Source organism: Rhinopithecus bieti, unplaced genomic scaffold (genome assembly GCF_001698545.2).
Source record: "Rhinopithecus bieti isolate Rb0 unplaced genomic scaffold, ASM169854v2 scaffold_56806, whole genome shotgun sequence".
In the NCBI taxonomy this organism is placed as follows: Eukaryota; Metazoa; Chordata; class Mammalia; order Primates; family Cercopithecidae; genus Rhinopithecus; species Rhinopithecus bieti.
Genome location: NW_016823424.1, coordinates 1,547,046 through 1,558,559, shown reverse-complemented (window position 1 = coordinate 1,558,559; position 11,514 = coordinate 1,547,046). Strand labels below are relative to the sequence as shown.

The 11,514-nt window shown below is 56.4% G+C and overlaps 1 protein-coding gene across 4 annotated transcripts in view; it reads left to right on the top strand.

The window, feature by feature from the left end:
- The first annotated feature begins 283 nt into the window (after positions 1 to 283).
- ACVRL1 (activin A receptor like type 1) overlaps positions 284 to 11,514 on the top strand; it is a 17,926-nt gene continuing 6,695 nt past the window's right edge. The window contains exons 1-9 of one of the 4 annotated variants that reach the window (XM_017861542.1): positions 284 to 373; positions 872 to 1,070; positions 5,857 to 5,922; positions 6,483 to 6,734; positions 6,926 to 7,137; positions 7,340 to 7,439; positions 7,802 to 7,948; positions 8,546 to 8,821; positions 10,552 to 10,749. In XM_017861542.1, coding sequence (XP_017717031.1) covers positions 5,862 to 5,922; positions 6,483 to 6,734; positions 6,926 to 7,137; positions 7,340 to 7,439; positions 7,802 to 7,948; positions 8,546 to 8,821; positions 10,552 to 10,749 — 1,246 coding nt within the window. In that variant the 5' untranslated portion in view covers positions 284 to 373; positions 872 to 1,070; positions 5,857 to 5,861. Of the gene's footprint in view, positions 384 to 871; positions 1,071 to 1,125; positions 1,321 to 5,475; positions 5,588 to 5,856; positions 5,923 to 6,482; positions 6,735 to 6,925; positions 7,138 to 7,339; positions 7,440 to 7,801; positions 7,949 to 8,545; positions 8,822 to 10,551; positions 10,750 to 11,514 lie in introns of those variants that run through there. The other 3 variants (XM_017861543.1, XM_017861541.1, XM_017861544.1) reach the window with 3 other exon arrangements.

Sequence of the window (11,514 nt, the reverse complement as noted above, 5' to 3'; positions counted from 1 at the left end):
GCCCTGCCTGGAAGGGGAAGGTCCAAGGCAGCTCCCATCGTGTCCCTCCATTCTGACCGTCCCTGGAGAGGCGGGGGTGTCTTTGTCACCCAGCTGCACAGCGGCCAGGAAGGGCTCAAACCATCCTCAGGGCTAACCCAAGGCTGTCCCTCTGGGCCTGTATACCCCTGTGCTGAGTGCGGATGGGGAGAGGCTGCTGAAGAGAGGAGGGGACAAATGAGGGATGAAGGGGCCCGAGGGAGGGGACTGAAGGATTTGGGCCAAGTCGGGAGTTCCCTAGGGCGGAGCCAAAACGCATCTGGATTTTGCTAGCCCTAAACTCTGCCCTCACTGCTCCGAGCCTCCTAGACCAAGGACCCGGGCTGAGGGTGGGGTAAGGATAGGTAGTGTCCCTCCCCGTCTCACCCCCGCCTGTCCCTTCCTTGGTGGCCCCTTCCCAGCGCCCAGATTCCAAGCGGCCCCTCCGATGCTGCCAGCCATCCCCTCTACCCCACCCACTGCTCCGGCCGCCAGACGTTGCCTACAGTCTCGCCTCTGTCTCCCATGGCTATGGGTCCAGACCCCACGGGACCCCATGGGACCCCACAGGACCCCCACAGCCCGAGTCAAAGGCCCGCCCCCTCGGGGAGGCGGATGTGGGAGGTCCGGCCCGGGTGCGGGCCAGCGATCCGGGAGCTGCGGGCTGCTGGTCCGGGAGGCCCCCCTGAGGGGCTGGGAGCGGCGCGGGGGAGGGTCCCGGTCCTGCAGCCCCAGCGAGGGGCGAGCGGCGGCCAGTCGGCGAGCTAGGCAATAAGGAAACGGTTTATTAGGAGGGAGTGGTGGAGCTGGGCCAGGCAGGAAGACGCTGGAATAAGAAACATTTTTGCTCCAGCCCCCTTCCCAGTCCCGGGAGGCCGCTGCGCCAGCCGCGCCGAGCGAGCCCCTCCCCGGCTCCAACCCCGTCCAAGGCCGCGCCCGGACCCCAGCCCGCCGTCCAGCGCTCGCGGTGCAACCGCGGCCGCGCGGTGGAGGGGAGGTGGCCCCGGCCCACCGAAGGCTCGCGCCCCGCCACCCGCAGAGCGGGCCCAGAGGTGAGTCGACGTCCGCGGACCGGACCGGGTGGCGGGCGGCCTGATCCCCGCTTCAGTGGGCCGTTCCTTCGGGGGAACCCCAGAGTCACCGCAGAGTGGTCGCGGTAGGCTTAATTCCAGCTCATTAGAAACGCAAGCTGCCCCTGGCTGACCCCGCACAGCTTACCCATGACCCTACCTGAGACTTGGAGGGGACTGGACGAGACCCGACTGGAAATCAGGAACTTGGCTCTAAGTCGGGTGACCAAGGGTCAGTGACTTCACTTCTCTGTTCTACCCTCTTCGTAAAATGGGCAGTGGGATTCTTGTCTTGCTCTCCTCACACGGAAGGGATCACACGTCCTCCAGGCCGCTGTGTGGACCTGGAGTGAATGTCCACTTCCACAGCTGTTAAGACTCCCCGCAGAGCTCACCTTTCCCAGACCAGTCCTTCCAGCTGTTGCTTGAGGAATCTGACACTATCATTCCAACCAAGGAGCCTCACCCCCAGCTTCGCATGGTCAGTCATCTCCGTGCCACGACCTTCCTTCAGGATCCAGGCCAAAGGGGATCCCAGTCTCCCTCCAGGCTGGGACCCCAGATTTTCCATCTGCCCTGGAGGCCAGTGCTGTGAAACCCACGGCTGGGCTGGCTGCCCCAGCTCCTCTTTCCTTCTCCAAGGACAGGGGTAAAATGGACAGTTTCTCTCACCCTCTCTATGTATGGCCAGCTTCTGGCTGAGTCAGGGTCGGTCCTAATACCTGTTCTCTCACCTGTCCTCCCATTTCATTGGTTTGTTAGAAATAGCTACCATTTATTGAGTACTAACTATGTAGACACTTAGATATATTTTTTTCTCATGTAATCCTGGTCACAATCTAGTGGAAGAGGGGTTACTATGTCCATCCTACAGAAAAGGAAACAGACATGAATAACTTGTCCAAAACTCCTTGGATGGTGGGGTAAATGGCATGGTTAGGGTCTTGATAACATTTAAGTGCTTACTGTATACTACTTATAGTCTGCTAAATAATTTTGCTACATTTTACCTATGAGATAACACTATTATTCCCACTTTACATATGATGGGAAGCCTAAGCCTCAGAAAGTTTAAGTAACTTGTTTCAAATCTCATACCTCTAAGAGGCAAAGGCAGGATTTGAACCCAGGTCTCTATGCTCCTGAGCCCACACCCTAACCTCTGTTCTACTCTGTGCTGCCTTCATGGTCTGCCTGAGACCTGAAAATCCAGGCTTGTTCTGCTGCATCACCCTGCTGTGAGGGGCTAATAAATCACATGGATGAATCGTAAGGGCAACCCAATATGAACAGCTGGGTCTGGTTCTCTGCTGTTGGGGTAAGGCCTACTGAAGTGCAGAGTGAGTCCAGAAGGTTGTGCTTAATATGGTGCTTCTCCAGCCCTGTGACAATCACTGCTGTGCTGAGCCACTGCCGTTGATGGGAGTGGGTTTTATCAGTCCTTCAGGTGTGCTGGGGAGAAAAAGATTGATAAGCACCTTTGGGGCATACCACTACTCTGGCTCTCCCCACCTGAGGCTCAGACTTTGACTAAGCCTATGGCAAACTGATGATTTCTGGGCAGCAACACTGCTGCCTGGAGCAACATAGTGAGACCCTATCTCTACTAAAAATAAAACTGGGCATGGTGCTGCACCCCCCTGTAGTCCCAGCCACTTGGGAGGCTGAGGTGGGAGGATCACTTGAGCTCAGGAGTTCAAGGTTACCGTGAGCTATGATTGCACCACTGCACTCCAGCCTGGGCAACTGAGCAAGACCCTGTCTCAAAAAAAATTAAAAACAAACAAAATCGCTGTCTGCATTTAAACAAATCTGAGTAGGGCACCCGTTAATAACAACAGCAGTGGGCAATTTGTTCATGTCCACTGAGACCCATGTCTCTTTCTTCCTTTGAGGAACTCATCTAACCCCAAACAATTGGAGGAATAACAACGACCAAGGAAGGATTTATTATCAGCAATTTAAGTTTATTAAGACACGCTCAGTGACCATGGACAGGAAACTTAACATCTCTGAGCCTCACTTTCCCCCATTGGACTGTTGTGATGATTAAATCAGAAAAACCATTCAAGTTCAGTACTTAGCACATAATTAGTACTCAGAGAAGGTTAACTGTTATTATTAAGTATTTCATAGTGTTTAGCTAACGTTTGAATTTAGTTTAACGTTTGTAATTTCTGGCCAACAATAGTGATTCTTCTGTCAGCAGGAGATCTTTCACAAAGTTTTGCTTAGAAGAGAAAGGATCCTGCCAGGCCCCAGGAGTCTGTTTGTGCTACAGTCAGACTTTAGGGCAAATCGTAAAGAGTCAGCTCTGAGTTTGAACTGGTCAGGACTCAGCACCCTCCTGTTCTTGACCTCACACTGGGTCCAGTTAAAAATTGGACAGTCCCAATTTTACTCCATCACATTCCCAGGATTAGACCAAAGATGGGTTCTGCAGATGCAGACAGGCCTCGCTCCACAGTGTCACCAAGTCCCGGCTTTGGTGTTTACCCTTGGCTGTCCCTTCTCTAGTAGATGGGGAGGGTCCTGGGTGGGAGTGAGTGTCCCCTCCCTCTGCATCCCACTCCCACTCACCCAGCAGGGCCCTGTACAGCAAAATGAAAGCAGAGGAACCAGACTTAGCATTGTGCAGGACCCATTTCTCAAAGAGTGGTGCCCACACAAACTGATCAGAACTCCCTGGGAAACTTTTAAAAAATGCATGTTTCTTGCTGATTCCAGGACTGAATCAGAGTCTGGAGTGAGGGTGAAACCAGTGAATATGCTTTACTAATTGAGCACTTTAGGTGATTCTGATGCGTGATAAAGTAGAAGGAGGGTGGACTGGGGCACGGCCAGAGAACTAGAGGTACGGACAGAGGGTCCTAGAGGAATGCCGGATTTTAGCCTTATTGTTAGCCACTTTTTTCTTCCCACCTCAAACCCTCTCCTTTGCAGCTTTCTGGGCTAGCAAAGGCCGCCAAGCATGGCTTCCTGCTAGTACCCCAGTGGGCAGATTCAGCTCCTCTGGGGTGCTCTCTCCATCCCATCCCACCACGGGCCCCGCCACACAGTGCTAGCCAGAGTCCTCACTGGCTGCGGGAGGGGCAAGAGGCAGGAGGTCAGGCAGAGGCTGGGGACACAGCTGCAGCAGCCCAGGGCTCTGTTTCCTCCCCCAGCCTGGGCCTCTGGGGCAGAGGAAGCCCAGGCAGGAAGGCCAGGCGTGCCACCAGCCAGAGGGGCCTAGGAAGCCCCCCACCCCATCCCTGGCCATACTGCCCTCAGAGCCTCAGGATCTCGGGTCTTCATTTGGCACCATTCTTAAACTATGGGCCTTCTGAAGCCTTGTGGCCATATGCCCAGCCCTGTGAGGATCACCCTGTCATACCAAAGGACAGTCTCCCTGCCTTGTGCCCTGCCTGAGGATCCAGTCCCCAGAGACACACCTGCATACACGCCACCATTCAGAAAGTCTTGTTGCTGTCTGACTAGAGTCCTTCTAGCTGCAGCTTTAGCCCATATCTTCTGGTTCTAAACCTCTGAGAAATGAAGACTGGGTGGCTTCAGAAGCACTAGTTGGTGTGGGACCTGGATTGGGGACTATCACAGACCCAAATTACTCCCCCTGACACCCTTCAACAAACTTCTGAAAAAGTTCAACCCTGGTCAGCCATGGAAGGTCAAACATTCAGTGTCTAAGTGTGTTTCACTTCCCCTGCCACATCACTGGCCCTCCACCCACCCTTTCCTAGATGGCAAGGGGAGAGAAGGGGGCCAGGAAATGACTCCGAGAGGGCAGCTTATACTCTGGTGAGCTTGCAGAGAGGTTCCTCTACACCTGGCATGACCCAGCACCATCCAAGCTTTGCGTGGTTGTTACAGCCTGAGGGCTCAGACATGGGCTGCCACCACTGGATAGGGACGGCGTGGAGAGAGCACTTGACTAGGAGTCTGGAAGCCGGGGTTATACTCCTGCTGGTGCCAGTGAGTCCTATCTGACCCGGGACAAGTCTTCTTCCCTGTATAAGCCTTAATCCTCTCTCCTGTAAAACAAGGAGCTGGATTTTGTGATTCACAGGATGTCCACGTAGAATTCTGTCATGTGGGTGTCCCAGGCACAAGGAACTAAGGGTAGCAAGGAACTAAGGGCATATTTAAATAGCCTCTCCAGACCCTGTGGCTGCTGCAGCCCACCCTGAAAATATGCCCTTAGATCCCTGCTGTGCGTGACTCCTGCCTGTTCTATCCAGACCCCAATCTAAACAATCTTGATTCCTGTTCCTGGCTTGGCAGGACCCTGAATGGCAGGAAGTGAAGACAGGAGCCTGTTTATGTTTGAGGCAGCCAGGGCTGGGGGGGGCACTGGGAAAGGGTAGGCAGGGGTGAAGGCTGTGAGGGTGTGGGAAAGAGACACAGAACAGAAGGGGAGCTGCTGGAGAGATGCTCCTTCTACCCCAACTGGGTGCTCCCTGCGGCTCTCCCAACCTGCCTCCAGTCTGAGCTCAGCAGCAGGGGTGCAGAGCTAGGGTTTCCCCAAGCTCTCGGTCACTTAAACATGGCTCTCCACCCTTCACCTCTAACAGGATGGTTTCCATGGGGAAGTGAACCAGGACTTCCCTTGCAGGCCCCGCCCCAAAGCCAGGCCGCAGGGAGTAGGGAGGCAGCCTCCCTGCCTCCCCTCCAAAAAAAACTCTCTGTGATTTCCTCTGGGCGGGAGGGAGCCACGGCCGGCGGCTGTCACATTTTGTGGCTCTTACTCCACCTCTCTTGCTTCTCTCTGCAGGGACCATGACCTTGGGGTCCCTGAGGAGAGGCCTTCTGATGCTGCTGATGGCCTTGGTGACCCAGGGTGAGTACTGGGGGGGCAGTTAGGAAACAGGAACCTGGATAGAGAAAGGGCTATCTGGGCCCAGATCAGCCCTGCCTGGGGCTGAACTTGAGAAACTGGGGAGAATTTAGGAGCTTGACTGGAGAGTAGAGGATAGTGAGGCTCCATTAAACTTAGCCCCCAATTACCCCAGCCCTCCTTTGCTCTCCTCTTGGTCCAGACCTGCAGGCTGGAGCTCTGTCAGGCTAGGGTGGAAGCCTATATTGGGGTGGAGGGAGAGCAGGTGTTGGCAGGCCAAGCCTGGGAGCGCTCTCAGGACTGGGGCTGGGGGCCCAGCCCAGCCTAGAACTGGGAGGGGAGAACCTAGGAGCCAGGAGGGGACAGAAGCCTGCTTCTCAGTGTCAGCTGCCTTGAGGGGAGGGCTCTGAGGGAAGGATGACTGAGGATGGAAGTAAGGGACCAAAGCTTCAAGGTGTTTGTCTGGGGGGTCAGACGAGAGGGACAATGGGACAGAAATGGGTGTCGGGCTCAGCCTGGGGGAGCTGGGCCCAGAGTGACTGAGCTTCCGGTGTGTCTCCCAGGCGACCCCGTGAAGCCCTCTCGGGGCCCGCTGGTGACCTGCACATGTGAGAGCCCACATTGCAGGGGACCTACCTGCCAGGGGGCCTGGTGCACAGTAGTGCTGGTGCGGGAGGAGGGGAGGCACCCCCAGGAACATCGGGGCTGCGGGAACTTGCACAGGGAGCTCTGCAGGGGGCGCCCCACCGAGTTCGTCAACCACTACTGCTGCGACAGCCACCTCTGCAACCACAACGTGTCCCTGGTGCTGGAGGGTACGTCCAGCTGCCCCAGCACTCCCTCCCCATCTTCTCGGCCGCTGCCCTCCCTTCCCTCCTTTCCTCTCATGCTCTGGCCAATAAAGGGGCTGGGGGCGGGGGGGCGGACAAGACTCTGGCAGAGTGGTCTGCCCGAGGTGGGGGAAGCTGACCTAGTGCAAGCTGAGCCTCAATGTCCCCTCCCCCAGCCACCCAAACTCCTTCGGAGCAGCCGGGAACAGATGGCCAGCTGGCCCTGATCCTGGGCCCCGTGCTGGCCTTGCTGGCCCTGGTGGCCCTGGGTGTCGTGGGCCTGTGGCATGTCCGACGGAGGCAGGAGAAGCAGCGGGGCCTGCACAGCGAGCTGGGAGAGTCCAGTCTCATCCTGAAAGCATCTGAGCAGGGCGACAGCATGTTGGGGGTATGGGCCTGGGGACCTGGGACACAGGGTGGAGGGGGGCAGATAGGAACTGCGGAATCAGAGGGGTCATCCAGAGAGTAGAGCCGGTGGGGAGCTGGGCAAGTGAGGAGCTTGCAGTGACCCAGCAGGTCCCAGGTTGAGGATGGAGAAGGGGGCTGAGGCTGGTTAGGGCAGCTTTTGAGTGGCCTCTCCATACCCCCAGGACCTCCTGGACAGTGACTGCACCACAGGGAGTGGCTCGGGGCTCCCCTTCCTGGTGCAGAGGACAGTGGCACGGCAGGTTGCCTTGGTGGAGTGTGTGGGTGAGCAGTGGGTGAGCCCGGTGGATGAGGACCAAGGGCTCTCATGAGCCTGGAGGGGTGAGGGAGTTCTTGGCTTCCGGAATCGCAGGCAGTGCCAGGCCTGGGTCAGAACTGGAATTCTGCTGGGCAGGGAGTGGGCTGGAGACGGGCCAGGGCTAGGTTCTTTCTGCAGGACCGGGGTGGAACGAGAGGCAGCTGGGGGTGGCCTGCCGCTGGGTTTGGGTCTGGATTAACTTAAACCTAAGGGTCAGGGGTTCTGTGGGTGGGGTGGGCGAGGGAGGCAGCACAGCATCAAGATGAGGGGCTCCTCCAGGGTTCTGTGTGTCCAGTGTGTAACCCTCACCTTCCCCTCTGGCCATCAGGAAAAGGCCGCTATGGCGAAGTGTGGCGGGGCTTGTGGCACGGCGAGAGTGTGGCCGTCAAGATCTTCTCCTCAAGGGATGAACAGTCTTGGTTCCGGGAGACTGAGATCTACAACACAGTGTTGCTCAGACACGACAACATCCTAGGCAAGGGGAGGGGCCGGCTGTGCCAGGCCTGGGGCTTTGCCCTCCTGCACTCAGGGCTCGAATTCGCAGACCTCCAGACATTAACAGAACCCTGAAGGACTCCCAGCCCACCTGCAGCACCAACCTCTTTTTTTTTTTTTTGAGACAGGGCCTTGCTCTGTCACCCAGGCTGGGATGCAGTCGTGCAATCTCACTGGAACCTCAATCTCTTGAGCTCAAGCGATCCTCCCACTTCAGCCTCTTGAGTAGCTGGGACCACAGGCATGTGCCACCATGCCCAGCTAACTTTTTTATTTTTTGTAGAGACGAGGTCTCCCTATGTTGCCCAGACTGGTCTCAAATTCCTGGGCTCAAGCAATCCTCCTGCCTTGGCCTCCCAAAGTGTTGGGATTACAGGTGCAAGCCACTAAGCCAGGCCCAGACCCAACCCCTGACTCCAGCTCTGTCTCTGACCTAAGCCACATCAGCCCCGACCCCAGACCTAGCTTAGCAGTGACCCAGCCCATTCCCTCTCCCCAACCCCACCCTGACCCTGACCACTCCAGCCTCCCTTAGCCCCAGCCCCTTGGCTGAGTCACCCGGCCCTTCTGTGCACAGGCTTCATCGCCTCAGACATGACCTCCCGCAACTCGAGCACGCAGCTGTGGCTCATCACGCATTACCACGAGCACGGCTCCCTCTACGACTTTCTGCAGAGACAGACGCTGGAGCCTCATTTGGCTCTGAGGCTAGCTGTGTCCGCAGCCTGTGGCCTGGCACACCTGCACGTGGAGATCTTCGGTACACAGGGCAAACCGGCCATTGCCCACCGTGACTTCAAGAGCCGCAACGTGCTGGTCAAGAGCAACCTGCAGTGTTGCATTGCTGACCTGGGTGAGCCGGGCAGGGCAGGCGCAGGCCCTTCACAGGTGGGCAGAGCCCATGCTCTCTCCTCTCCTTTGCCTATGGGCAGTGACCATGATTGGCGCTTGAAAACAGAGGTGCATGTTGTCTCAGTTCTCCTCTGCAAGACCCCATGAGTTGTCTGAACACCCTTTTCAAACCCAGACTCCTTCCACCATACCATCCTGGCTTCAGGAGTTGGGAGAAAGGAGGCGGGAGCTGGGAACCTGGGTTCTCATTCCTGGCCACATCCCTCCCCGTCACCAGCCTCCAGCTCTGCTCCATGAAGTGGGCATCATAATGCCTGCCTTGCCCACTCACATCTCGCTGGGTTCTTGAGAACCTAAAGAGCACTACATAAGCAAAGAGTACCTGGGGCGGTGGTTCTCTCTGTGGTCACTGTCTTCCAGCCCATCTCCNAACCTCTTTTTTTTTTTTTTGAGACAGGGCCTTGCTCTGTCACCCAGGCTGGGATGCAGTCGTGCAATCTCACTGGAACCTCAATCTCTTGAGCTCAAGCGATCCTCCCACTTCAGCCTCTTGAGTAGCTGGGACCACAGGCATGTGCCACCATGCCCAGCTAACTTTTTTATTTTTTGTAGAGACGAGGTCTCCCTATGTTGCCCAGACTGGTCTCAAATTCCTGGGCTCAAGCAATCCTCCTGCCTTGGCCTCCCAAAGTGTTGGGATTACAGGTGCAAGCCACTAAGCCAGGCCCAGACCCAACCCCTGACTCCAGCTCTGTCTCTGACCTAAGCCACATCAGCCCCGACCCCAGACCTAGCTTAGCAGTGACCCAGCCCATTCCCTCTCCCCCAACCCCACCCTGACCCTGACCACTCCAGCCTCCCTTAGCCCCAGCCCCTTGGCTGAGTCACCCGGCCCTTCTGTGCACAGGCTTCATCGCCTCAGACATGACCTCCCGCAACTCGAGCACGCAGCTGTGGCTCATCACGCATTACCACGAGCACGGCTCCCTCTACGACTTTCTGCAGAGACAGACGCTGGAGCCTCATTTGGCTCTGAGGCTAGCTGTGTCCGCAGCCTGTGGCCTGGCACACCTGCACGTGGAGATCTTCGGTACACAGGGCAAACCGGCCATTGCCCACCGTGACTTCAAGAGCCGCAACGTGCTGGTCAAGAGCAACCTGCAGTGTTGCATTGCTGACCTGGGTGAGCCGGGCAGGGCAGGCGCAGGCCCTTCACAGGTGGGCAGAGCCCATGCTCTCTCCTCTCCTTTGCCTATGGGCAGTGACCATGATTGGCGCTTGAAAACAGAGGTGCATGTTGTCTCAGTTCTCCTCTGCAAGACCCCATGAGTTGTCTGAACACCCTTTTCAAACCCAGACTCCTTCCACCATACCATCCTGGCTTCAGGAGTTGGGAGAAAGGAGGCGGGAGCTGGGAACCTGGGTTCTCATTCCTGGCCACATCCCTCCCCGTCACCAGCCTCCAGCTCTGCTCCATGAAGTGGGCATCATAATGCCTGCCTTGCCCACTCACATCTCGCTGGGTTCTTGAGAACCTAAAGAGCACTACATAAGCAAAGAGTACCTGGTGCGGTGGTTCTCTCTGTGGTCACTGTCTTCCAGCCCATCTCCGTGCAGGTCTCCATCTGCCTCACCCTCTCTGTCCCACTGCTTCTCTCAGTCCCCACCTTGCCTGCCCCCTGGACCCCAGGTCAGGGAGAGGGACTGGAGTGACAGGCCTCACCCCCACAGGCCTGGCTGTGATGCACTCACAGGGCAGCGATTACTTGGACATCGGCAACAACCCGAGAGTAGGCACCAAGCGGTACATGGCACCTGAGGTGCTGGATGAGCAGATCCGCACGGACTGCTTTGAGTCCTACAAGTGGACTGACATCTGGGCCTTTGGCCTGGTGCTGTGGGAGATCGCCCGCCGGACCATCGTGAATGGTGAGTGTCCACCCTAAACAGGGTAGGGAAAGGGGATTCGGCCCATGGAGCCAGGGGCTTCCTGCCATGGCCAGTGCCCATGGCCTGGGAGGTTTGCAGCCAGACCTCCTGGCACCCTTTCCATGCTGCCCACCAGCTGATTCAGCTGAGTGACCTTTTAAGGTATAAACCTTAAAAACAGATAACGGGGTCTGTGAGTCTGGCTGTGAAATCTTGGGTACGTGATAATAACAGAAATATTAATAGCAGCTAACATTGATTGAGCTTAAATATGTGCCAGATGTCATGCTATGTACTTTACATGTATTATCTTATTTGATTCTTTGATATGGGCAAGGCAGTGGTATTGCTTAGTGGCTAAGAGCATAGACTTCCTGGGTTCTATTGCTGATTTTGCCATGACCATGGGTAGGTTATTTGGCCTCTCTGTGCCTCAGTTTCCTCATTTGTAAAATGGGGGCGGTGGCTCATGCCTGTAATCCCAGCACTTTGGGAGACCGAGGTGGGCAGATCACCTGAGGTCAGGAATTCGAGATCAGCCTGGCCAACATGGCGAAACCCTGTCTCTACTAAAAATACAAAAATTAGCCGGCTGTGGTGGCACACCTATAATCCCAGCTACTCGGGAGGGTGAGGCAGGAGAATTGCTTGAACCTGGGAGGCAGAGGTTGCGGTGAGCCAAGATTGTGGCACTGCACTCCAGTCTGGGCAACAGAGTGAGACCCTGTCTCAAAAAAAAAAAAAAAAAAAAAAAAAAAAAAAAAT